Raw genomic sequence first — 26,290 nt, 5'->3', positions numbered from 1 at the left:
ATTTTGCACCATCATTATTTATTTTGGAAATGTCCAACCATGTTTATTACATCCGTTAATTCAAGTAATGTAACAAACCACATGTGTCTTTGCACACCTCAATGACTACACTAACCTCCAACCACATTCACTTCTGCTCCTCTTTCTTGTGCTTCGGTTTCCATTTAGATCTCTTCAGCTTTCCCTTTTAACCTGTTGACTACTCCAACTATTCTTCAGGACTTGATTTTTTAACACCTTCAAAAGCCTCTCCCTGCCTTTCCTCATCTGTTCCTAGTCTCTACTATCACCTAATGCTAGTGCGTAACAAATCTTTTTTCTCATTCTTTGCCTCATTTTCTCCAGGCTTGCATCTCCTTATGTTTCTCTGGCATTTTTTTATGGAAGTCCTGCTGTTCCCTCAAATTATAAAAAGATGTGCAAATCTCTATATACATCTGGTACAAACCTGTCTGCTTTTCAATAGAGCAAAAACTTTTGACTGCAAGGATTCTTTGAGGATTTCTACAGAATAATAACCAAACAAAAAACAACCTCCAACAATTAGTTTAAATTTAATAAAGCCTCTATGCTTAGTGCATTTAAAATAATAATTAAGAAATTAAAGATGAGCAGCCAATATAGGCTACAAACTGAGACAAATTCTCCAAGTACATGATACAGCAAAAGTTTGAGAAAGGAGCAACCCAAGATCCTAAGTAGAGCCTTATTATAGATAATCAATGTTTAAGAATAGGACTGGCAATGCAACAACTGCACATGGCAAACAAAACCAAAAAACGTTAGTGATACTCCAGAAGACAGATCAGTTGAGGAAGTTCAAAGACACTTAGTGATAGAGTAGGTTGACAAATATAAAGAGCAGTTAAGAACTATGAATTTTTTACTTCAGAAGTATATATTGCTGTGGCCAGAACACAACTAAACAGTACTCAACATCCGTTAAGAAAAAAGTGAATTTGGTATTTTGAAGGAGTGAAATAGAAATTAACAGCTCACCAGCCATGACAGCGCTATAAAACAGGTATGACCTCTTCAAACATCACTGTGTGTTCAGGCCTAATCACCATCTTTCAAGAAAGATACACTTAGCAGGGATTTATATCCTCTGGATGGAAAGTCAGACCTTCATCAGGTTTGGTACAGATCACTTGAAGGTAATTGTGTACTTTTAGTAGAAAAACTATTCTTTCATAAATTTTATCTGCCACTTACTACCATTAAATCTGAGGTTTCTAAGACTTTCACAATACTCTAATAATAGATCTGTAACTAAAAATCAATAATTATTTTCAAGTCATTTTAATTTGGCATAAATATTGCATTAAAGGGAATTAAGGGATTGAACTCCTTTAAACTGCTCTAATGCACATTTGATTGCTCTTAACAGGAGTTGAAAGAAAAGATGGATGAGCTCCTGCCACTGATCCCAGTTCTGGAACAATATAAAACTGATGCCAAATTAATCACCCAGTTCAAGGAGGAAATTAGGAATCTGTCTACTGTCCTCACTGGGATTCAGGAAGAAATTGGTGCTTATGACTATGAGGAACTACACCAGCGCGTACTCAGTTTAGAAACTAGGCTTCGAGACTGCATGAAAAAGCTCAGTAAGTTAATAATTCCATGGCAAATTTGGTCCCTTAGCTGTGTATTTATAGTTGTTTCTATAGAAATACAAAGTTTTCTTTTTTCTTGTTTGATGAAAGACTGCTTTATATTCTGATCTGTGCTACCCTAATAAAAGTCAAGAGTAACTCAACCTAAGGTCACTCACATTCTAAGTTTGCACTGCTGTATCTTATATAATGATCTCCCCTAATGTAAACAGAAGGAATTAAGATGGAAAATTATAACACACAGTGACTTTAAAATCAAAGATTTACAGAGAGCTACAAATACTCTTTTAAAATGGCTCAGACAGGCAGTGCTACTTAGGTCATCTTGAGGAAGTCAGTGTGAAAAAAATGTCATATAACGTAGGCTGCCATCTTTCTTTGACACCTCAGAGGCCTCTCTGGCTCTACTGTCTTTAGACCTGTAACATTAGCATTAGGAGAGATGTGCCATTCTATCATTTGCAATACAGCATAATTAAAGATTACACTTAATTTAAGGGAACAAACCATGATTTCTGTAGGAAGCATAGCAACGGCCTGTTGCGAGCACTGCACTAGATTTACATCAGGCAGCCTGATGGACACTCACATGCTGGCTCTAGTTCGAAAAAGTCAGTTGACACCTCTGAAAATCAAAACAAGATCAGTATAAGCTACCAAAACTAAAAGCCTGAAGTGTCATTATCAAGGGTCAGCCTTAACTTCCATTATCCAAAGAGGAATAATTAGTACTAACCAGTTTCTCAACCACAGTGCAAAGTCTTCCGGCTCCCAAACTGTCCATGTGAGACTCCTGAATGGGTCACTATTGCAATATGGATTCTTACAGCCTATAATCCTGCCCCCCAAAGATAAATAAATGCTTTCTGAGTTAACACTAAACATGAATAAACTAGAAATTCCAAGGTTGAGTCCTGTGATCAGTATCTCAGTTATCAAGTATGGGAAGTTTATTTTAAATGCTACACGTGGCATGAAATATTTTATTAATTTGGTAAGCAGTGCCTCTATTTTTGTGAGCAAATGGAATGCGAAAAATCTAGGTTAGGTTAGCATCTTAAATTATTCATTTTCTATTTCTTTGTTGTACGCTAGAAATATCAGTCATGATGGGCTAAAATACATGAAAGTCCTCAAACAGAAATTTCTTATGATCCTATTTTCTTTCAGTACATACACTCAATAGCACATTACTGCACTGACAGAAGATAGTCAGGAGAAACAGCTGCATTACAACACTACAGCAAGCAAGAAAATTCATATAAATAGACAGTATTTTCTGATTTCCTGAGTGTTCCAGTACTTTTATTAGTCACCAAAATATCATCAGCTTATATTTAATGAGTACCTTGTTTTCCTTTGCTTTTACAGCATATTCATGTAACAGTGATTAGTGAAGTGACTAGAGTATAAAATACATTTCTTACCCAGTGTGACCAGCTGTATTCACAGAGGGCTCTCTTCTCAGAAGTTATTTACTATTTCGCTATTACTCATTTCCCCGCATATCTATGCTGAATTCCTACAACACATTATTTCTTTTGATGTGCTAATGTAAAAAAAACCCTATTACCACTATATATATTAACAATAGAGAGAAAAATTTTGTATTAAATAAATTATTAAGCACATCTGTCTTTTTAATGAACCTTTAAAAAGGGTTTGTCCTTCTCAAGCTGTAATACAAACTCATTCATCCTTATTGGCATGATTACCTGGTCTTAGATGCTTAAACGACTTTCATGCTCGCCTGCTAATGGACTGGCTGTATTTCTGGCTTAACCCTGTGTGCCTTTTAAATAAACCAGCTTCAGCGAGGCTTAGTATGAGTAGCTCCTCAAAACTGGTACTGTGTGTTCAGATCAGCAAGTATAAAGGGAAAACAGCTTTCATGCCTACACCTTCCCCCCAGCCACATTCACCACACTCTGGAGATGATACAGCTGTGACCGTACATGCCAACCTGGTGCCCAGAAGCCTATGGCAGCAGAAGGTAGCCTGCTCCTCGTGTGCCACAAGATCTGGCTTCAATCTTCTTCTGTTGCGTTTCAGAACATAATTATCTAACTAGTGTGTGTAATAGCTATCTTCCATTCTTCTTCCCAGCAGGTGTTTTTCAGCAATATAATGCATTATTTACATTGTCCTGGCCACTTAAAAGGGTTCTTCCATCTGCACTAGCAACATTTTCAACACTCATTAACATACAGCAAGCAGTTGTCTTATTTTCACTGAATTTTAATGATTACCACAGCGGTTGTGATAACTGAAACTTGCTCCTTTTCTTTGGAATAAGAGGAAAATCAGGCTGAAGCTGGTGCAAAATTTATCCACAAAATTTTAAAAGGCTGCATGCAAGTAAACATTTAGGAATAGAGTGCATATGACTGCACACACCACAAATTCACATACGCTTAGGCACATATGGGTCCTTTGCTGGCAGTCATGTAAGGCATATGGATTTATAAGAGAATGCAGGTTGCACGGTATGCTTGAGATCCTCCTATTCTTGTCATAAAAGAAACAGCTTATGAAATTGGAAAAAAATATATAGGTGGCATTCATAGAAGCCAATACTTTGCCAAATGTTGTTTATGAAATACGAAAAATTAGAGCAGATACATGTTGGATTCATTTATAGCTACATCTAGTTATAATGTAAAATCCGACACTATTTTACAATAACATTTTTGTTAAAAATTCAAAAGTAGAATATTTTATGTGTCCAAAGAAATGCTGTTACAACAGCTGCAGAAGTATTAGTGCAGGCATGAGATTACTTTATTAATTGCAGCAGTACTTGTACTTCCAAAGCATCCTTCCCTTTTGCATTTGAAGAACTTTACATATATCATTCAGTACAAAACTGTGCAATAGATATATACATTGTTATGCCCATTTTGTAGATGAAGAAACAAACAGACCAGGAGGATAAGGAATTTTCCCAAAGATATGTGACAAGACATTGCACACATGCAGAAGGATCCAGAGGCTTCCTCTCAGTAACTAGATCTAGTAACTAGACTATTATGCTTCCTGGATTTCTATTATGTAGAACAACAGACATACACCCATTAAGTAAGAACTAATTATTCATTCCCTCACATTACAAAGTAATGTTAAGACAAATTTGATCGTAACCTGCAGAATGCAAGTAGTAAAACACTTGGAAGTCATTTGTGCAACCACTGAAAAAGTACTCACTTCATTTTCCCCTATTTATTACCTACAATAAATAGAATAAATGCTTATGAACACTTCAACAAATTGTTTTGATTTTATTTCCCTTGCAAGCCCTTCTATAAATAATAGGTTTGCTTGGTAAATATAGAAGCTACCACTATTCATTTGCATCACAGAGACAGGGACTATCAACTACCTATTCCTAGCTATCTTCAAAACAGCTCCTGTCCAATTCGTCTATTACAACCTACTCCTGGTATCCGCTCCCTTTGGTGCAGCTTTCTTCCCTCATAGACTTTACCAGCCTAAAGGGGCAGTACATCCTACTTTCTTTTTTAATGGTCACTTTGTGCTCAATTTCTTCCTTAATATGAACAAACACAGGAAAACACAAACTTACTTGAGTCCAAGGTACACAACTGTTACAAGGGATAAATCAAATCACAAACACACAAATCATGCATGACGTGATGTTCAATTTAGGATGGATAAACACTCAGAAGCCTGATTTTCCAATTATTACAATCAGTTACGGCTGGAATTTTCTAATTTAGGCAGCTGCTTCTTTCGAATTCAAGGAAACTAGACTAACACTGAGTTCCTTCTAAAAATCCCACCCTTTTTTTGTGTAACCACACCAGAAACTCTCAGAAGTGGAAAAGCTGCCTAGGAATATAATTTTTTTAATCTTTTTTTCTTAATGTTCCTGAACTTCCTGACATTTGCTGGTAAGGAGATGTACTTGACCTACCTTCTCACTAGTATCTGGTCATCCTCCTGTCAGGGAATTAAAGAGCAGAGGTTTGCTATAAACCAAAACTATTCAACCAGTAAAAACTAAGCTTTCCCACCATCACAAATGTAACTTTCACATCCTCATATGTTCTCTCCTACCAGAAAGAAAAAGAAGAAAGGGGTGGGGAGGCAGGGGGGAGAAGGTTTTGACAGTGTTGAAAAATGCATAGGCCAGTTTTAATTCTCAGCCACCTCACTGCTATAGAAAATTCATAGCTAAAAAATGTTTCCCATTTCATATTATGTTTGTCTATGTTCTATTTACCTACATACAAAATGAGCTAAAAAAAGGCTTGCCTAGAAACTAATCAGATTTTTTTTTAAATTTCAGACTCTCAGGCTTGCCATGCCACAAAAAATGTTAAGTAAATTATTCTGCTTTTCAGTATATTAGTATTACCATGCCCTATCAAGAAACCTCAGCACGCAAGATCAATTTTAACATAGACACAAGAACAACTCTGCAGCTTTATTCTGCAGCTAAAAATATTGGCTGGGATGAGTTCAATACATTTTACACTTAAGCAGACAAGAAGAAGCTGTTTGCAACTCTGGAGGAGGAGTGAGGAAAATTTCTTGCACTCAATTTAAAGTTGGAAGGGTTTACAACCACACAGAAAACTCACCTTGCTTTGTCAGGGAACTGTTATGTAGAGAGCTTTACTGTCACTCATTTCTGTGTCAAATGCAAGATCAGACTTGGGCACCATCAGTCAGCAATAGGTTCACTGTATTGACAAGACCAGTATTTAGCAAGTCAGTTGATGTGTGGAATACTTGGGACAACTTCTACAAAATTACTTGTGCAGCCTTAAACAGTTTGTAACAGCATGAGCTGATTTATCAAGCTGACCATTCAGCCAAAACATGTTTGGGGCCCTTGTCCTGTTCTTTCAAGCAGTTCTTTCTGAACTCAGAGGACTTGCTGAAGAGGGATTCTAGTTCACATGTTTCTGGAAGCAGTAATTTGAGTTCTGACTGCTCAAAGACAAGACTTAATACCCGTGTACTTGGCCATGAATATTTTTCAAATTAACAGAAGAGTAATGTTCTGAAATGTTCTTCAGCTGTAGTAAGGGTGAGTGTAGGCAAATGCAAACAATATTTCCCCATTTTTAAAGATCATCTTAAAAAGTTTCTAAAAAGGTTGTGTGCAATAGTAGGCTCTGTTGCTTCCTTCTTACTGCCTATGTTGTCAGCAAGTAGGACAATAGACTTCAGATTCTGCCTAGGTTTACAGCAGAAATGTGCTGATGGAATATGAATTATCACTACAACGGGAATAGCTTACCATGTGTTGAAAAAATACTTGTAGCATTACTCCTTGGTTTTAAATACCAGTTCATCAAATTGTGTCACAAATAAGTAGATTTATGGGTTTCTGCTTAATGAACAAGGTAAAGAAAAGATGGGACATACTATAGGGCAGGAAGAAAAAAAAATCCTCATGGCTCTTATAAGACGCTCTGTTTTGTCACACTGAAAAGAGAAACTGTCAAATTTTCAGTCAGCTGCCCCAAAGCTATATAGCAACTCTCCTAAGTATCTTCCTTTCTTGATATCACAATATGCTGTCTGGGAATAAATACTCGATCATACAAATATAGCCTGAATCATGACTACTGATCATTTAGTGGCTGAAGTACAATGTCATCTCTTTTTTTCAAACTGAATAATATCTCTGTACACTTTGAAAGACCATGCTTTAAAAGCACCTGGCTCTTGCCACAGCATAAAGCTGCTTATTTCATACAGTTTAAACCAAATTGAGAGTGAAGAGGTTTATTAATTATTAACTACATGTAATCAACTGGCAACCAGTGAACTATATATTCAGGCTCAATGCAAGTAATACAACAGATGAACCACAGTAATAGATCCTTAAGAAGCATTAATAAACCTACAAATCTCTGAGCACCTCCTCTATCTAGCATGAAAAATTCTAGTTATGCATGGTGCACCATGCATGCAAAAACCCGTGGAGTTACATGCCCACCCCCAACAGCCAGCACAGGCTGCAAGTACACCCCCTACTTTTACACCTCTCCAGCTGGCAGTGTGGGGCCCCAAGCTTGATGTGTGCCCACGCTGCTCCCCACAATCCACTAACATATGCTCGTGAGAAAGCCTGTAAGTCCAAAGGCACCTGCCCTGCCTGTGGGACCTGGCTTGCTGCTCCCATACTCCCCACTCGCTGAGCACAGGCTGCTCATGGTACCTGGTGGGGTGGCTGCTCTACCTGGCCTCCACAAAAGTCATCGTGTCAGCAGGCAGTTCTGCAAATTCAGCTCACACTGTACACACTCTCATGCCTACCCCAACACACAGCATTACCCAGCTCTATGAGCACTCTCACATCTCAGCCATGGGCTCTCTTTAACTTTTGACAGTTCAGAAGTGAAATTTCACAGGTCATTTTTTACTCCAAATTCAGCTTCCTGGATATATTTAAATAGAAGAAATGGTGTTTCGGAATTCAAAATTATTTGCTTATGTTTTCCTACTAATTCCAATACTGTGTTTTAAGTATACCAATTAGTATATCTTTAAATTCATACATTCATTGCATTTTAATTAATTAATTAAGCAACAAATTCAGGAGTTTATTTTTTTTTCCAAATTTCTTTCTATTCATTATTAGTTTGATGAAAATTTTATTCTAAATTAAATATTCCAAATTAAGACCCTCTGAAGGTTTGAGTCTACCTTATGCCCAGCTATATGACACTATTTAGTAAATTACCACCTAAAAATAATAGCCTTCACCTTGACAGGATATAGTCCTCTACTTTCTAAGCTAATAGTTCATTGCAGTAGGAAAGCAGCACTCATCACGTACTACTAGCAGCCTATCTACAAAAAAAATCCCAAAATAAAAAATCATGTACTATCATAATCAACTGTAGACAATCTAAGACTTATAAAAAGGGAAAATCCAAAATAACATCAAGATCATAAGATACAGAGATTAAGAAATGTAAATAATAATGCCTTTTAACAGACCCAGAAAATGGGCATAACCTAACTTGCCCATGTACTCCGTTATCTACATTCCCACTATATCTCACATCCCTGGCTGTGAACAAAATCCCCGTGAGCAGCCCCCGAGTTGTCACCATGGCATTAACCCCCTTCTAATTGACTGTAACAGCCTTGCACAGTACATTCTTTGCCAGCCATATAAAGTAGAGAATCCAGGCTCGATGTGACCTTCTTTTGAACTGAATAAATTCATCTCAACAGCAGATGCAGCTTGTTTTCCACCTTTCCTAGACAGTTAGGGTTATACAATACAGCACAACCATTTATCATGGAGAAGCACTTATTTTTAAGCCAAAAAAAAAAAAAGGAAATGTGTCACTTCTTATAGAACATCTTTTCTTCAAAAACATGCTTCTTCACCTAATCACCTACACACTACTGTGTGATATTAAGCCTTTTGGTAAACAAATTCCACCAGGGCCTTGTTGCTAATAGGTATGTTATTAATGTCCCCTGAAATATAGATTTTTGGATTGTTAGGAAGGTTGGCATACACAATCATATCGACTCTCGTTATTTCTTCCCAGACAGTCTAATATGAGACAGCCTAATGGATTAGAAGCCAACCAATACAGCTGAGGTTCCTCAATAATTCTCATATTCGCTTTCTTGGCATCGACAGGCCCCCAGTACTGGAACAGCTATATGTGTGTAACCACAGGGCAGACAGATACAGGCACTTGTGTACAAGCTCATTTTATCATGCCTGCCCTTAAACTCCTTGCTACCCTGGGTCAAAGGAAAACTGAAACATCCATCAATTCTACTCTTCCACTGAACTATCTGAAGGCAAAAGTGAGGGGGTAACATGCCTTCTTTTCATTTCTTATTAAATGTTACCCACTTCCCCTTAGAAGATATTTTACTAGGTTGTACATTTCCTTATGCTGAGAAGATGTAACTGATCTTTAAAATACCTGAAACCAAAAATATACACCAATAAATTTTTATTTGTACATTTTCACATATTTATATTACTGCTCAGCATTTCAAAGTATATACAGTGAAGACAACAATCCATCTTCAACATAAGAATGAATCCCCTGGGGCCACTATTTAGTTTAGAACAATTGGTCTTGACTGATGTCAAGGAGAATCGTGTAATTATTTGCATTAATGCATTTGTTTTTCTAATTTCAGCATGTGGCAAGTTGATGAAAATTACAGGCCCCATTACAGTCAAGATATCCGGAACCCGATTTGGAGCCTGGATGACAGATCCATTAGCATCAGAGAAAAATAACCGAGTACGTTAAGGCACCAAATATCTTTGTGTCCCTCTGGAGTTTTACTTCCTTTATTTTAATCTTTAAAAAGATATTTTCCCCCTAGGAGGTTACACTCACAAGCATGCTTCTACTTACTTCATTTTCACTGTTGAACATCTTCAGAGGAAAAAACACCAGTGTTTGTGCAAAGTATCTAAAGACAAAAGTTAGCTAAGCACCTTTGTGCCATTTCCTTCAGCGGTTTCAGGGGTGACATGCACCTATCTAAACTGATTACACAATTTTTTCTTCCTACCATATTTAATTGAGTTGGAATCTTTAAGAACCTAAGTAATCAATACTTTTACCCAAGAGTATAACCCGTAACACAGCACAGTCAAAATCTCAGGATTAGGCCCCATAGAAGCTGTATTCAGACCATTTGCCACCTCAGATCCAACTTATGTTATTGTCTGGATCTGCAATAGGTTCTCAAATTTGCCACAGCTTTGATGAGCTGTTCCTTCCATCAAAGGGCTTTTCGAGTCAAAACACCATATTTCATTTGTACGAGATTCAGAAGGTTCACTTTTTTAATGCAGAAAAAAAAGGCATTAGAAAAAGGGAACATACAAATAGTAACAACTAAAGATTTGCATACAGCTCTTCCCTGCCCACTGTGTCCATACAGGTTTACTACTGACTCCAGGAATCTCAATTGTCTTTCGGAGAGCGGTAAACTCTGCTCAGCCCCTCCTGGTCCTGAGGAAGCTTCTGCCACCTCAGAGCACCAGTGGCTGCTCAAGGCACACCTCCATGGGTTCTTGCTTCCATCAGCACCTGCTCCCCTCTGTGGCCCATTCCCTGCAGCCCTGCAACCCCCTCCCCAGACAGCATCCACATTTCCCCCTCTGCCACCCTCTTAAAGCAACACAAATACACTATATTTCACTGATGAGAGGTTCAGCTGAAGAAAATTAAACCAAATTTATTACTAAGCATAAATTCAAGCTTAGCTCACATGTCATTCCCCAACTCTCTTTGATTATTAGTCTCTGGGAATATCTTTAAGCAAGCCCCACATAAAGGCCCAAACACTGAATAATCCAAAAATCAATTTATGTGAAAATACAGACAATATCATTAGTAACAGCCTTCTTGAGAGTTCACCTGTGTAGGTAAGTTTTGGGTTCAGAAATTTGAGACTTCTTCATGCTTTTGTAACAGGAATGTGGACAATATGGTACTCTGATAGCCTGCTGCATACCTAAAACCTTTTGTCCTTCTTTTTCTGCAATGAATCCATTATACCATATCATGATAACGTACCACAGACTGTGTTCTAGGTGTTTACTCCCAATCTTTGTTTTCTTTCCAGGTCTGGTACATGGATAGTTACACTAACAATAAAATTGTCCGTGAATATAAATCAATTGCAGACTTTGTCAGTGGGGCTGAATCAAGGACATACAACCTTCCATTCAAATGGGCAGGAACCAACCATGTTGTCTACAATGGCTCCCTCTATTTCAACAAGTATCAGAGCAACATCATCATCAAATACAGCTTTGACACTGCGCGGGTGCTTGCGCAGCGTAGCCTTGAGTATGCTGGCTTTCACAATGTCTACCCTTACACCTGGGGTGGCTTTTCTGATATTGACCTGATGGCAGATGAAATTGGGCTGTGGGCTGTGTATGCCACCAACCAGAATGCAGGCAATATTGTCATCAGCCAGCTAAACCAGGATACACTGGAGGTGCTGAAGAGCTGGAGCACAGGCTACCCAAAGAGAAGTGCTGGAGAATCCTTCATGATCTGTGGCACCTTGTATGTTACTAACTCTCACTTAACAGGAGCCAAGGTCTACTATTCTTATTCCACAAAAACCTCCACTTACGAGTACACAGACATTCCTTTCCATAATCAGTATTTTCATATATCCATGCTTGACTACAATGCAAGAGACAGAGCTCTCTATGCCTGGAATAACGGACATCAAGTCCTATTTAATGTCACCCTTTTCCACGTCATTAAAACTGAAGATGACACATAATTTTATTTCCCTTCCCTTTCCCTCACCTCTCTCCCTCAAAGCAGTGTCATTTGTGATAAACTCAAAACGCATCCAGTTCTCTCATTTCCTTTTAATTTACATTTCTTTTTTTTCATTAAGGAAAAGATACATTTTCTACCATATAATGCATTTCAAATACGGCTGAACCTGTCAAAAATGACCTGTTGGAAATATAAGCATCTTAACTCATGATTCTACAAGGTCAGTGAAGACCTTGTTTTGAAAAGCACTAAAGAGGATTTAAGTGGCTAAAGACAGTTTTTAAAAGATTATGATCTGCCTTATTTTAGAGTCAGAGACTAATGGTGGCTTAAATGCATGAATGTCTTTTTTTACCTCATTTTTGTTTTTAATCTGTTGCTTAACTTCAGGAAATATTATGGTAGTGTCAGACATATTGCACATTGTATTTTTTTATTTATTCAAAAAGAAAGATTTAGGAATTTAATTTACTTGAACATGGAGTATGATTCATTTTGCCATCACCCAATTTCAGATGTGGTGCTGTACAGTATGTTTTTAAATCTCTTTCAAACATTTTATCGACAGTATGTATTTCTACCATTGTAACCACCATTGTGCAATTGTATCTCTTCACTTATGTGAAAGTAAACTAAGTACTATTTTTTATAAAATATATTGAAGCTTAATTGAAGTTCTGGCTATGGGTCAATTGAAATTGGTAAAAATCTGAGAAAAGGTTGTTATTTCTGAGAAAGATTAATATTTCTCAGGTGCGTGATCCCTATTCTCTTTATTTTGCAGACCCCTTCTTATTCACCATTGGTTCTTACTGGTAAATCTGCAACTTTCAAGCCTCATACCAGCCCGAGCTTTACAATTATTTACCCTGTACAATTTTTATCTCTCTCTCAATCTGTATTTTACCGACTCTCTTTCCTTCCATTACTTTATTTCCCATTTTTATGCCCACTCCCTGGTCTGGTCTTTACAAGAAAGAATCTGAAAATGGGCTTCTGCCAACACCTCCAGCTTAAGTGTGTGAGTGCATCCCATGTTAGCACTGGTCTGGGGCAGCAACAAGCAATGTTAGAAGTCGAATTACTTTCCTTAATCTGCCTGTCTTCTTACTAATAATAGAAGAACCTTCATCTTTTGAAAAAGCTGTTCTCTGGGATGACAATAATTAGGGAGAAAACACAAAGGAAAAGGTTCAAAGCTAGATGATCCATGCAGCACCTGGTAGCCACCACATTCCTTGCCCTTGCTAGAAAACAGCAACAACACAGGTGAACCTCTTGCAAAGAGGTCTGGGTTTTGTAGCAATAATATTACTTATGATCAAAATTGATGCTTATCAGAAACAAATATTTCTGAAATCTGTGTGGCTTTCCACACTATTTCCTTAGAAATTTGGGGGAAGGAGCACACTTTATTGAGAAAAAGGAATGAGATTCTACTTATCTATTTTGGCACAAATGGCAAAAAACTGGCATTAAGAACAAGTATAAGACTCCTCATTAACCTGGTCTATAATCTAATGCAAAAAGGCAGGTATCTGAAAAAATTGTGGGAAAGCTGCATTTTTCACAAAATCTGAGATTCCCCTCTTTGGAGCCTTTGAAATTGGACTCAAAGAAAAGTAACTGTAACCAGTTTTCCTGCACTGATTATGAACATTTAAGTGTATACAACTGCTGATTAGAAAATGTATTTTATGTCATATAGGAATGTTTTACGAAAATGAAGGATGCTCAGATTTTTATCAAAAGCCCTAAAACAAACCCTGACCTTTCCCCAGCACAGAGTAACTTCTACAAAACAGAAATTCTTCACAAATACAGCATTCTTAAAAACATTAGTCATTAGATTGAGAAATTAAACCTCTTCCTACTGTGTTATCAAACCAGACTAATAATCATGGCATGAGAATCTTTTTGTGTGAAAAAAAGTGGTTACTACCATGTCTTCTCATAAGAATTTCATACTGTATAATTAGTACAAGATGATAACAGTACTTAGAGCAACGATAATCACACCTGATTTTAATGCCAATTAGTTAGCTATTTAAAAGCCAACAAACTTCTGTTAGACAAAGGAAAAAGAGACAGTACAGGATGCTAGGGTTGTGTGGATTAGAGGGGTAGGAGAGGCAGCTTTGAGGGGTGATTTTTCTTAGTGACGAAGCTACTGTGCTAAAGCATAGCAACCGTGCCTATATAAATCCTGCCCTTCTAAATTAGTAACAGGTTGGATTCCAATATCTTTAAACATGAAACAACAGCTTGCACTGCATTAATACAACAAAACCTGGTGAGAAATTATCAAGTAAGTAGCACTGTTTCCCAGTAAAGAGCATTCATTTTTCTGTGAATCAGTGTTGATCACCTGTCTTTTCCAAACTGCAGGTTCCAAAGTAATATTGCCAAAAGGCTGAAAACATCATGCCTCAATATAAACAAATTTGTTACAAGCTTTAGCTTCATAACTGAGCAGTGCAAGCAGAAAAACTTTGTAATATGTGAGCAATCTACACATTGCCAAGTAAAGTTTTATTCTTACAGCTGAAGCATAGGCTCTTTGTTATGAGGAGGTGCTTATACTATAGAGGGAAAAAAAAATCTCTCCTTAAATTTGAGAAAATTAATTGTAGAGCCTATTTTAATATGTTCACAACCTCCTGGTTCAAGGGATAAACAAGTAAAAAGACCACATAATTCCTACAACCAAAACAGAATTCTTAAATTTCACAAAGCTATGCTGCTGGCAGAGAGGGATGCACAGAACCAAAAATCCAGCACAGGAACACACATCTGCTAATCTGCCAGGCATGCCTCTCCTGGGGAAGCCTGAGGAACATGAATAATGCAGAGTGCAAAGCACCCAGCTTTCTCCCTGGAATAGGTGAACCATTCCTCACAATGAGAGGTAGAGCAAGCCTCCCCAGAGAAAGCTTCCTGAGCAGCAATAGTCTTTTATAGTCCCTTCTGGCAATTTTTTCTTGACAGTAACTACCAAATCTGTTGTTATGCATAGAAGCTGCTCAGCCTGCCTTGTATGTCACAGGGTGCACTGAAAAAGTGACTCTGTGGAGCCTGCTTGGCACCATCGCCACTGCTAGCAAAAGATGGTATTCGGTTAAAAAAAATAAAAGAGAATAGTTGAATGAGACAGTGTGATAGAATGTTTTAATCACAGATTTCTTGTATCTAGGAATATTCATTTCCAGACAAGCTCAGGGGCACTAGCTGTCACTCAGCTCAGCAGGCTGGATCCACAGCAAAGGAAGATAGGATCTTGATTTCAAACCACTTCTGAATAAATCTGTTACCTGCTAATTTATCATAATAAACAACTGCTTAGAAAACACTGGAGCTGAGATTAACAAACCATTCAAATCAAACCATTCATCCAGTAAATTTCATCCTTTTCCAGTTCAAGAATCGCCAGGGAACAGTCTTGATTCATACTAAATTTTATGCTATTTAAAATGGGTTTAGAAATCATTTGGATGAACGTGTATTGTCCTACAAATCATCCAGGCATTCCCTGCTGCAAATCTTATTCTACATCCCTGGCACTCAGAAAGCAATGCTAAGCATTTGGGCATCTTTTCCACAAGAGACTTGTGAGGGCTGCTGCTGCACAGCTTTGGGGCAGAGCTGCATCTCAGCCCACTGTGCTGCCAAGCTCCCCACTGCACTAGTTTTGAGAAGACCGACTCCTGCTCCACAACATCCCGCAATAACTGCATCTCACCAGAAGTTCACACTCAAAAGGATTGGCATGCAAAGACTAAATTCTATAGGTCATAGAGCCAAGTGCTGAAGCTCATTCCCCAGACAAGAATAGAGATCATCATACTGAGAAAAACAAACACATAAAACGAAACAAAGAAAAAGTAAAGCCCATTTTCTAAGCTGAGCTTTCCTCAGTAATTCTCCCACACATGACCATACAAAAAGCATATCAAAACATGCACACCAGTATGCAAACCAATAAACTAACTACCAACTTTTCATGGAACTATAGAATAACTAGGCTATTTCTCCCACAGAAAATAGATCATTTAGGTCACGCAAAGATTGCTATTACTGGGATGTTCCTACATTTAGTTACCAGAAAAACTGAGGAGGCAGCACCAAGCCATGGAGACTACACAAAAATGAATGTTTTGTACAGTATGGCTTTTGCTGGGCTCTAGAAAACAAATGTACTACATCAATGTGACAGAATTATGACCAATATGTGAACTCCTGTAGACTTTCAGCTGCTGTCAGTCAGTGCATTTTGTGAGCATTTCAGGGCAACTTGTAGCCTTCCACTTCTCTCTTTTTTTCCTCAGAGGCCTCTCACATAACCAGCACATGTTGTATCAGATAAACCGCAAGGTTCGCAAGCACAAGAAACACATCCTGTCTGCAGCTCTCATTCAAGACAGCAGGGATTATTCATGAATGTAATGACTGGCCCCAGGTATCAAAACCCAGTATGTCCTCTGAAGCCACCACACAGAGGAAAATCTTCACTCTAAAAATACAGATCATGTTTATTGATTTTAGATCAACAGGAGTTGCACAAGCTTCCCATTAAAGTGTTCAGCCTCTTAAAGATCAAGGACATTTTCTGCAACTCTGAAATGGAGGAACAGAAGAAAATTCACATTTTCTTTAAAATCATAAATTTCTGATAGACTCATACACAGCTTGCCTGCTGCACATCAGCAGCAATGTCTGTGGAGTTGCCTGTTACTTCAGAACGCTCAATTAAAACAAGTACATTGCGGAAACATTTCAGTAGTCCAAGCGAAACAAAGCTTCTTCAAGATTTTAGTTCAAAAATGGCAGTTATAAATGCAGCCCCTTGTAAATGCAGATAATATTTAGATCAGCTGCATTCTGCCCCCACCTCTGAGTCCAGTGTACAGAAGGTTCATTTTCCCTGAAAACTGTGCAACTTATAAACCATAGCTGTGGTACGAAAGATAGGAAAATGACAGCTAACAGGTCAGAATTGACATCTCAAAACACTGTCCATTTTATTGTGCTTTTTATACAGAAAATTAAACTCACACTTTCACAGTTCTTATGGTGAATATGAACAGTGAGAATCCATTGAGTCAGAAATACTCATTTTATTACTTCAGCCGGCACTCCCTGTGGAGAGAATAGCTTATTTCAGGTTTGTGGTGAGAGCTGCTATCCCAGCCAGTGCATCAGGAGGTGAAGAGAGAGAGACAAGAATCCAGAATAGGATACCGGGCAGCTATATACAGCCAGAAGGAAAGGAGTACTTACATATTGGTAACTAAAGGATACACAGCTCCAAGTCCAAACTGTGCTGCTTAAGCAGGTGCAGTCAGTCTGCAGCCATTCATTCCCAGGAAAGGCAATGTGAACATAGACAAGAACTCTTCTACCTCAAAGACCTGTTGGCTTTGAGTCTCACTGCTGTGCTTTTCTATGAAAATAAGGAAAATGGATTTTTGTGCAAATAGGTGTCAGTTGCTATGCATGCTTTATGTGAAGTCATACGTTACGATGCTTTGAAAGGAAACTGCATGAAAAACATTTGGAGAAGAAAATACCTATACTGCAAAGCCATTGTTTTAAAGTAATACAAAAGAGATGTACTATACCATATTACCAAATTGCATTACTCCTTAGATTTTCTTGACTCTTCTAGAGTCAATCCTTTAATTTCCCTCACACAGTATCAGCCGTTCCAGAGTATATTTCTTTGCATTTTCTCTTCTTTTGTTTGTTCTAATCTTCTTGATCTTCACACCTAAATCTGCCCCAACCCCCCTCACCTTGCAGTATGAAGTATAATGAAGGGCTGTTCAGACAAAACTCGAACTGCGCAGAAAATTTATAGCACACCAAACTTCATCTGGAGAAGGCCTAAATTTATTTTCCCAGTTATGTAAAATTTAGCTCTAGTGTGCTCATAAAACTGCCTACAAGCAGTACTGATTGTATATCATGAGTTGCTCTACAGAAATAATTTAAAACAGTTTCAAGATAGCTTCCTTCCCTTTTATTTTTTTATTTTAAGGAAACATTTTTTTTCACATCTGCAATGGTGAGAAGTTAAATTAGTATCATCTTTCACCACAACAGGTTTAGACATCCATTTCTGCCTTCTAGATCACGTCCTCAAGGTGGTCAGCAACACTTCCCTCTCTAGGAAATCAGGCATCACTGTAATTGAGTGCACACCCTGTCAAAGGTGCTTATGCCTTTTGAGCGAAGCTCCAAGTCTGTGTCACACCATGCAGACAGGCCATTTATTTAGGCTTCTCTCATCTGGGTAAACTGGCTTTACTGTCACCTTGAAGGACATTATAGATTAATTGTTGCTCAGGACCATCACTGCCAGTGTAGCACTTGGAAAGACAAGTGCCTTTTTGAGTAAAGCACACAGGAGAAGAGCTTTAACTCATTACTATAGCTCCAACCGTAGCTCTTCCCTGGAGAAAGAGCACATATCACTTGACATTTCTTTAGAAGCCACCACCTCAGGACTGCAAGGCAATTTGCAGACATTAATTAACACAGTTTCCCACTCCCTCAGGAAAGAAAGGAAATTTTTACAAATGTCATTCTTCAGTCTGAGTAGTCTGGACAGAGAACAGCTGAGCTTAAGCCTAGCAGGGTGTGTTTGGCTCATCAGGAGCCGATATTCGATTTCCAGTATCTCCAGTCAGTGTATCATTTGTTAGTGCTAATATCTGTGCCCAAAAGTCAACTTCCCACAGTCTTCCACTGATTTTTTAATGGCTTTTCCTGTTTTGTTTTCAGCCAAGTACAGAAGCCTTTGCTTATTGGTAACGTGCTATTTTTAATTTAAGAACTTCAGACTCAGCTTCACGTATTGCAGAGGTGACTGGTTAATTCATAATTATCATATGACTCTCATGGATAACTACCTCCAATGATTTCTGAGGAAAACTGTCACTTCTATGAGGAGTTACTTTTTTTCTTCCATGGTGAAGGGATCCAAAGGGTGCTGTACAGGACTACAATTACACTGCCAGTATTTTGCATATCTGCAAAGGTCTACCTTTGCTACAGATTAATTTACAGTAACTCCAATGCTGCTAGACTTTATTAGTTTATCTAGGACACAAAAAGGATAAGCCACAATACAGAGCATTTTATCTAACCCAAGATGCTTCTACAGCAGGCCAATTTAAGGGATAGGGGATAACCTCATGTACAGCCCTTCGCAGAATTCTGCACTGACTCATAGCACTGCACACATATGTTCATGAAGAACAGGGGATACCTATCTAAACATAATCTAGCCTCTTACATCTCTGGACTAGCTCTCTTCACTTCAGACCACTAACCTCATCAGTGTGTCCACAAAAGCAGTTCCATTCACCAGGCTAAATAAGTGAGGAAAACATGACAATTTTAAATGTTTTTACACTGATTTGAGAGCTTAAGTAGGACTTGGGAGATCACCAGCCTCACCTTGGTCCTATGCCCAGGTATGAATTTCATTCTGAAAGACAAAACTGTACTCTTACGGCAAAGGTTAATATGCTGTTATTCTAAGAGTACAGCAGTATCATGAAATGGCAGAGCTCCTAATCTGAAAGGCAATAAATACAGCAAAATATAACATCTAAAATAAATAAAACTACCCTAGGGGACTGTTTCAAAATAGATCCTCTTGCTTAATAGCACTGTTATAGTTACTCAATAAAATATACTAAATAAACACCAATTCAGTTGATTTTATTAGTGTTTACTGAATGTCATTAAACATGACATATGCCTAGATAATTATGGAATTGTATTTTTATGTTCCGTATGAAAATGATATTTACGTAACTAGATTGGCTCAAAAAATTAAGAAAGTTCTATAATTATGAGCATAAAACACTGTTTAATTGCCATATTAAAAGAGAGTAAGAAAACATACAGAAATATATCTATTTTACACAACAGTGTGACATTTAAATCTAAAGATATAAGTTAGAAATCAATATATACAGTGCATCATATACATCTGGATGAAAGAGCTACGTACATTTCAGTTTTGTTTTTCTTTAGAAAAGATGCAGGCTTGATTTGCAGACAAAGTTTGCCATGCCATGCAGGGCTGCAGCCTGCCAGAGCAGTGGGACAGCCAAGGACACCATTGTGCGGTGCAAACAGCAACATGTTCCTCCTGTGGAAACTGTAGAACTCCCAGCAGGTGTTCCTGAGAAATCGTAACACTTTTCCTTTGTACACCTGAATAATCAAAGAAACTCTGTCAATAAAGCCAAGCGAATTGTACAGTATAACAAGCTTTGTAAGCAAACAATCTCAGTGTATATGGCTTCTATCTGACAGAATAAGCCCTGTTTGCCAGTTTTGTGCCCCTGCCTAGCTAGTCCACCTGGTGGCACAGACCCACAAAGAGGGCTTTATTTCCCTGTTTGCCACCTGGCCTCCCAGGAATTAGGTGAGAGAGATGGGAAAGATTTATGACAGAAGATTTGAAAAATGAGCAGGACAGCTATAGCAAGCCTAGAAAAACTAATCAGGATTTTTTACAACTTTCCTCTAATTTGTATTCTTTTGGGATATCTTACTCATCTGCTACTAAATAGAGATTCCTCTGGCCTGCCAAATAACCCCTTTAAATTAGCATATATTTACATATATTGGCACACAAACTGGGGCCACTGTCACATTTGGATATGGTCTTGTCTGAATCCACCTACCGATATTATCAGCTGAATTATCTTTCACTGACCCTATAGGGCCAACAGCTGTAACAAGGGGTTACTTATTACAAGGGCTAACAGACAAGTGGCTTTAGAATTTCATGTAATTAGATATCACTAGATACCAGTTTAGCGAACACTCTATTCTTCATTTCCATTCTCACATAAGCAATACTGTCCATTAATTTTAAAAGGAGCATTAGGGAACAACTTCTAAAAAGAAAATATTTTAAAATCAGAAAAGAGTTGTAAAAGAACTGACTGAGCAGATTTCTGTACCCAGCCACACTGGCTACGTGTGAATTGTCGTAAGCTACACCTCAGGTTTGCTTCAGTCAATCCCAAACTATCAAACTCCGCAAGAAGCCCGCACTGGAGTCAGTCTTAGACAAGTGTAATGGTCTGTGAAATGGGAAAGGTCATGTTAGGTGATGCATTATTCATTACAGCCTTAAACTCTGACTGCACGCATCTCCAACATACTTAGATTTAAAGCATTTATCAGCACTTTTAGGCGCATTCTTCTATTCAGATTTATAAAGACTAAATAAACACATAGCAATGCTTTGAGAAACAAAGTCAAGACTAAAATACTGTCCCATTATCACTTTCCTGCACTTTTTGAATTACTGATCTAGAAAGTCACACATCTTTATGAAAGCTATTATGAATAACCTTTCATGACTTTGTGCTTTTCAAAAGCAGATAATAATAAACAACGGTTACTTTCGTCTGCCTTTTGGTACTACATATAAGGTATCAACAGCATTTAATCAATTTTTAGTAATTTGTCCAGAACACAAAATATCATTAACTTTAGAGATGTACTGGATAAAGAATTTACTTAGAAAAACTGTAGACTGATATCTGTTTTGTCAATGACTATTACAGACTTGGCATGAATCAAGACTGCAATTATGAGTTTCTGCAAAGACTAGCTTTACATTTCATTTTGAGTAGCAGTAAATCCAGTTAAAGAGCTTCCCATGTTTCTTTCCCTATCTCTGCTTCCACTGTTCTCCTGCAACTCACAGCCTGTTTGAGCTGATACAATTGCTTTTGTGGTAAGAAGTAGAAAAAGAAGGGAAATAGATAACTATGCAGATATTGCCACACGGAGTGGGAAAAATGGCCAAAAGGGTTTCATGAGGTAGAAAAATCCAGTGCTCACCAATTTGAATTAGAAGTCATGTTAAACAGAAAATTATTTATTCTATTTAGTTTATTATAAAACTGGATATTGAATTGTAACAAAATACAGCGCCTTCCAGACCTTTATCTTGACTTCAGTACAGTTAATATTGCACACAGAATATAAATGTTAAAGCAAGAAATATAAAAGCATGAACTACAAACAACAGGATACAGCAAAGTGACTTTCCTGGTTTTGGAGAAATTTAAGATGAAGTTTAAAAATTGCCTTGGTTAAAACAAATGAACAATAGCTACATAGATGATCATGGTGAGCTGCTGATGGATTTGACTGAGTAAACCTCTCTGGGTAAGGAAAGAAGCATTAGAGGGATTGTCTGAATTCCATCAGTACTCTATGCTGGTGATTCTCCTGGCTGGCAAACCTCAGGCAAACTAAGGGGATTCAGCCTGTTTCAGCACAGCTTAAAGAAATTCAAACACTTTGGAAAAAAATAAGCCAGGTAATTTTGACAGATATTAAAAACTAGATAACCTGACCTTTACTTCTACATATCTGTGAGTCAAGAACTGGCTGTTTACTCCAGTGAATACTGTGGTGTACGTATAAATGATGCTTGTAAATAACAGCCAGCTTTCCTAATCGCCACATATTTTTACAAGTGAATGAGTGTGAAATGGGGATCTCTATATTTCCATATGATTTTATTATCAGAGAGAGAAGTTCGGTTATTGTCACTATACTTCTTTTCATCCTTCAAAATACCATAATAGTGCTGTGAGAATAATTTCTGTCTACTCAGTTTCCAAGTCAGTATATTGAAACACCACGGGCAAAAGAATGTCTAAGAGAACATAGAAAGACACCAGCCTTCCCTTTCTAATTACTTCTGAGCTGAGTTATCTGCTTTCTAAAATAGCTGTCATTCCTTTCTTGATTAATTGATCCAAACCCATACATCTAATTTAAGTCTAAAAGGCTGAAATAAATACCATTCAAACTCTTTTACAAAATGACATGGAATGTAATTTATCACATAACCATGCATTTACACAAAATATCTATACAAAAAGTCACTTTATTAAACAATTTTCTGGCTCAGTAAACCGTCTTCAAGAATCTCCAGTCCTGTACTAAGTAATCAATTGTTGCTGTTTCACTGACTCAGCTGACAGAGATACCTGTTATTGCATTAATATTCTAAAAATTCTTCGGTTCTTTCAATTTTACAGAACTCATCCATCAGTATCACTTGCAACCATACTGTCTGAGATGTTATCCTAGCATTCAGCTATAATTTCCAGAGGTACTAAATGGGTTTCCTCAGGCTATTAATTCATTACAGAAGCTGGAGTTGCTGGGCAATGTCAGTTGTATTGTTCAAAACCACTGACACTTTTCTTGGGGAAAAGATGGTGCATCAACTTCACAGCTACCTTGTGGTAGTATAAACCAATATAACTTAGTTCTACTGCTAAGTTTCTATTAGTGTTGTCTGTATGGATCCAGCATGGCAAGGGTTAAAGTGTCTCGAAGCAGGTGATTCTGAGATACAACCCTGCATCCCAGCCACTGAGGGGAAAGTAACAGAAGCAGACATGCTGAACTATGTGTCTCAACTTGTTACCTGATCCACTACCTGAGCAGGCCTGAGATTCTTCATGCTGAAGTGGCCCAACCTATTCAAATACAACAGCGCTAGCCATGGAGCCTCTAAGGTGATCAGTGGGAGGTGATGATGGGGGACAAAATTCAAACAATATATTGTCAAGTTAATGTGGTACTGGGACCTCTACTCTTTGAGACTTGAAATGTTTCTTTAAAGTCAAACCTGGATAAAACATGGTTTGAGCCAATCTAACACTGACACACCATGCCAGACTAAAATATGCAGCGGGCATCTCTTCCCTATGCCCCAGTCGAGTTTTTAATTTCACTGTTCCACACAAGCAAACCCAGCGAGATGTACCGACCAAACATCCAGAATGGGCAGTCTCTAGATTCAACTTCCAGACTACTATACCACTGGGTAATTGGTGAGCATGTTTTTCGAAGGTGTCTTTGCTCCTTACAGAGTTGTAAAGCAACACTAATTTGCTTTAGAAAACATCACGTCAAGTATACATTTTGAATAACTGGACCAGGTATGTGTTCAGAGAATTTATTTTACAGGTACAACAGCTCTCAAAGATGTCCCTGGAAAACCAACTGGCCTTGGCCAAGCTCCTTCTTAAAGAGAATGGAGTCTTTGGAATGTAAATTGTCTGTGCTCTTTTGTGTACAGGTCATTTGATTGTTTGAACCCAGTGTTTTATGGCATGCACGTTTTAGTAAAATATTGTTTGCGCCATCCTCCTGAGTGATCTGTGACACTGACACTGTGCTAGTGATTCTGAAGAGCTCACTTTAACGTGGAACACTACAGTTGTCACACCAGGGTGCAGCAGCTGTATCAAATCTGTCACTTATGGGAAGTGGAAGATGTTCTCAAGATCACTGCTCTTAACAAACTCATGTCATATGGAGGAGGCTTCAGCTGTGTAAGAGTGAGAGCCCTGTAGTTCATGGTTACTAGTTACAAGTACATGGTTCTTTATTGTTGACCAGTTGTGGGTAACTTCATTCCACTTTACTGGAATATATCAAGCATAAATTCAAGGACTGCAATAAATGTAGTCAATAATAAGAGAGAGAACAGACGCTTCAAAGCCTTAAAAGAAATAAGCCCACATTTTATCTTCAAGAGTTTAGTACACAGTTTCTATAAAGGTCTAGGTTTAAATAAAATGATACTTTGATGCAACTTGCTTTCTCTGCTTGAGTGTTGGATCTTTATTTTGTACACTTTAAAATATGTAAATGCTAATAAAAATATCCTTGGGAATGAAAATTCCCACTAGAACTTGCACATTAAGTTAAGCCTTTCTACTGAGAATATTATTAAATCCCACTAAATCCTATTTCCATTCAGTTAGCATCAGCTCTCTTCATAAATAGATAGAACGAATGGTATAAGGGATTATATTTGTGAAAGAACTATCAGCTGTCATTCTTGACTCATTCTTTAGCAACAAAATAATTATGATTCTTTAAAAAAATTGGTTTTAATCTTCCTAAATTAAGAGGCTACTAATAATACTATTTTAAATCACATAAGTACCTTTAAGAACTTAAGCAAGATCAAACCATGAGAAAAACTCCTGGAGACGAGAACTTTTCTTACTGTAACTTGCTACAACCGTAGCATAATGGTCAGGAATACAAAATGAGGGATTATATCAGATTTGACCCAAAATACTCTGAACATTGATGGAAAATTAAAGCTGTCAATAAACGTGTAGGAAGATGTCTGAGAAGAACTTGGATTGTTTGCTGGTTTTTTTTGTTCGATTGTATGAACTCACACAACGTGGGGAGAGGTTTGCTCTGAAACACTTTTTTAAAAGAGAGGAAAGCAGATGTAATATTGGAAATATTTCAATAGTTTTGAAACAAACACATGTCAAACATGAAGAGTCATTTTCACCCCAAACATTCTTGCACACAGAGACATAAGTTGCAGAACAATATTATACACCTGAATGACAGGTTGCTTCTGAACTATTATACTAGTGCAAAGCTAACATCTTTCACTTCATGTAAGTAAAGGAGAGTGATTTGTCTTGCCATTCTAAATGAAAGGGAGTTCTTAACCTTAGAAAGAATGTCATTCATCCCACAATTGCATTGTTTGGCAGAAATCAGATGCAACACAAAAAGCATATTGGGAATTGCAGAGGAACTGGGAGGCACACATTGATAAGCAGCAAGACACTGTATTTCCAACTGCAGAAGTCACTGTCTTCAGCCTCTACAGGGATTCTTCCCTCAAGGTAAGTGAAACAGTCCATTTCTGGATCTCTAGTAAAAAAATCTTAATACCCATTCTTACAATCAATTTGCCAGCACTTTCTTTCAGGAGGTCTTAGCCCATTCATGTCACTCGCTCTTTCAGGGACCAGACATGGATTAGTTTACCATCTGTCCTTGCTCCTCAAACTTGATGATAGCTCATCCTAAGAGAAAGTTAAGTCCTTGAGAGTGCCTTCAAAGCACATGGGTGCTTTAAAAATTATCTTCCCATGGGTCCTGTCTCTGAGCCTACACATCCTACTTTGATACTTCAACATTTATTACTATTTCCATAGCTTTCCTCAAAGGCTGAAGGGAAGTGTGTGCCTAACCCTGGCATATTTCTCTGTCTTTAGCCAGCCAAACCTAAATTCACTCAGGATAGATCCTGAACCAGGAAAACATTCCTTGTGGGCTGTAGAAGAGAGAGAACAGACTGAGTTTTGCTCGTCGTCTCTGAGAATAAGAGGGAGTAGGCTCTGTATTCAGGTGTCACTAGACTTACATATATTTTGAAATACTGCATTTGTTTCACTAAGATTTGAGATTTTTATGTGCTTTCATAGAAATTGCCCATCAGAACACCAAAGAGTTCTTAAAGGAAGTTAATTTACCTGGTCTGGAGTGTTTTTC

At 37.8% G+C, this 26,290-nt stretch overlaps 1 protein-coding gene across 2 annotated transcripts in view; it reads left to right on the top strand.

Moving 5' to 3' along the window:
- OLFM3 (olfactomedin 3) overlaps positions 1-12,674 on the top strand; it is a 68,252-nt gene extending 55,578 nt beyond the window's left edge. For both annotated transcript variants that reach the window (XM_069862225.1, XM_069862224.1), the window contains exons 4-6: positions 1,391-1,610; positions 9,780-9,886; positions 11,226-12,674. In XM_069862225.1, coding sequence (XP_069718326.1) covers positions 1,391-1,610; positions 9,780-9,886; positions 11,226-11,903 — 1,005 coding nt within the window. In that variant the 3' untranslated portion in view covers positions 11,904-12,674. The remainder of the gene's footprint in view (positions 1-1,390; positions 1,611-9,779; positions 9,887-11,225) is intronic.
- Positions 12,675-26,290: the final 13,616 nt, after the last annotated feature.

This window comes from Phaenicophaeus curvirostris, chromosome 8, assembly GCF_032191515.1.
Source record: "Phaenicophaeus curvirostris isolate KB17595 chromosome 8, BPBGC_Pcur_1.0, whole genome shotgun sequence".
Taxonomy (NCBI): domain Eukaryota; kingdom Metazoa; phylum Chordata; class Aves; order Cuculiformes; family Cuculidae; genus Phaenicophaeus; species Phaenicophaeus curvirostris.
This window is presented reverse-complemented; position numbering and strand designations above follow the sequence as displayed.